General features: G+C 57.5%; 1 protein-coding gene across 1 annotated transcript in view; it reads left to right on the top strand.

Moving 5' to 3' along the window:
* Window positions 1-348: 348 nt before the first annotated feature.
* LOC113980757 (protein-tyrosine kinase 2-beta-like) overlaps window positions 349-1087 on the top strand; it is a gene marked incomplete at its 3' end in the record, with an annotated part of 2036 nt that continues 1297 nt past the window's right edge. Inside the window, exon 1 of the mRNA XM_027707975.1 lies at window positions 349-482. Within this exon, the coding sequence (XP_027563776.1) occupies window positions 349-482 (134 nt within the window). The remainder of the gene's footprint in view (window positions 483-1087) is intronic.

Raw genomic sequence — 1087 nt, 5'->3', positions numbered from 1 at the left:
GTGATTCCCAATCCCAATTCCAGAGTGATCCCCAATCCCCATCCCAGAGTGATCCCCAATCCCTATCCCAGGGTGATTCCCAATCCCAATTCCACATTGATTCCCAATTCCAGATTGATCCCTAATCCCAATTCCAGAGTGATCCGCAATTCCAATTCCAGATTGATCCCCAATCCCAATCCCAGGGTGATCCCCAATCCCCTTCCCAGACTGATCCCCCATCCCCATCCCTGTGAGCTGCACACAGATCCGCAGGAATTCCCCAGGACATTCCCCAATGTTGTGGGATCTCCCGTTTTTCCGGGCTCTCCCCCGGTGCCCATCCCCTGGGCGCTGATCCCGCCGGGAATGTTCCCTGTTTTCCAGCTGGGGCAGTTCCTGGAGCAGCGTCGGCCGCGCCCGCCCGTGCCCACCCTGGTGCTCTACGCCCTGCAGGTGGGCAAGGCCATGGCATACCTGGAGGCCATCAGCTGCGTCCACAGGTGCCTGGAATTCCGGGAATACCGGGATCCGAGCCGTGGGAATGCGGGAAAAGGGCTGGGATGGAGGCGGGATGGGCAGGAGGGGAGGGGAGAGGGAGGGAGGGAGGAGATTCGGATGCGGGGCCTTGGGGTGACAGGGGAGGGGGTTGGACAGGGGAGGGATCTGCTTCTTCTCCATCCCTTCTCCATCTCCTTCTCCATCCCTTTTCCATCCCTTCTCTCCATCCGTTCTCTCTCTCCTCCCACCCCGCCATTATCCCGGTTATCCAGGTGTTTTCTCTCTCCTTCTCCATCCCCTTCTCCATCCCTTCTTTACCCTTTTTCCATCCCTTCTCTCCATCCCTTCTCTCTCTCCTCACACTCCCTCTTATCCCGGTTATCCCAATGTCCCCTCTCCCTCTCTATCCCTTCTCCATCCCCTTCTCCATCCCTTCTCCATCCCCTTCTTCTCCATCCCCTTCTTCTCCATCCCCTTCTTCTCCATCCCTTCTCCATCCCCTTCTCCATCCCCTTCTCCATCCTTTCTCTATCCTTTTTCCATCCCTTCTCTCTCTCCTCACATCCCGCCGTTATCCCAGTTATCCCAATGTCCCCTCTCCTTCTCC

Source organism: Neopelma chrysocephalum, unplaced genomic scaffold (assembly GCF_003984885.1).
Source record: "Neopelma chrysocephalum unplaced genomic scaffold, ASM398488v2 Primary Assembly neopelma1_95135, whole genome shotgun sequence".
Taxonomy (NCBI): Eukaryota; Metazoa; Chordata; class Aves; order Passeriformes; family Pipridae; genus Neopelma; species Neopelma chrysocephalum.
The sequence above is the reverse complement of the archived record's forward strand: the minus strand, read 5'-3'. Positions and strand labels throughout refer to the sequence as shown.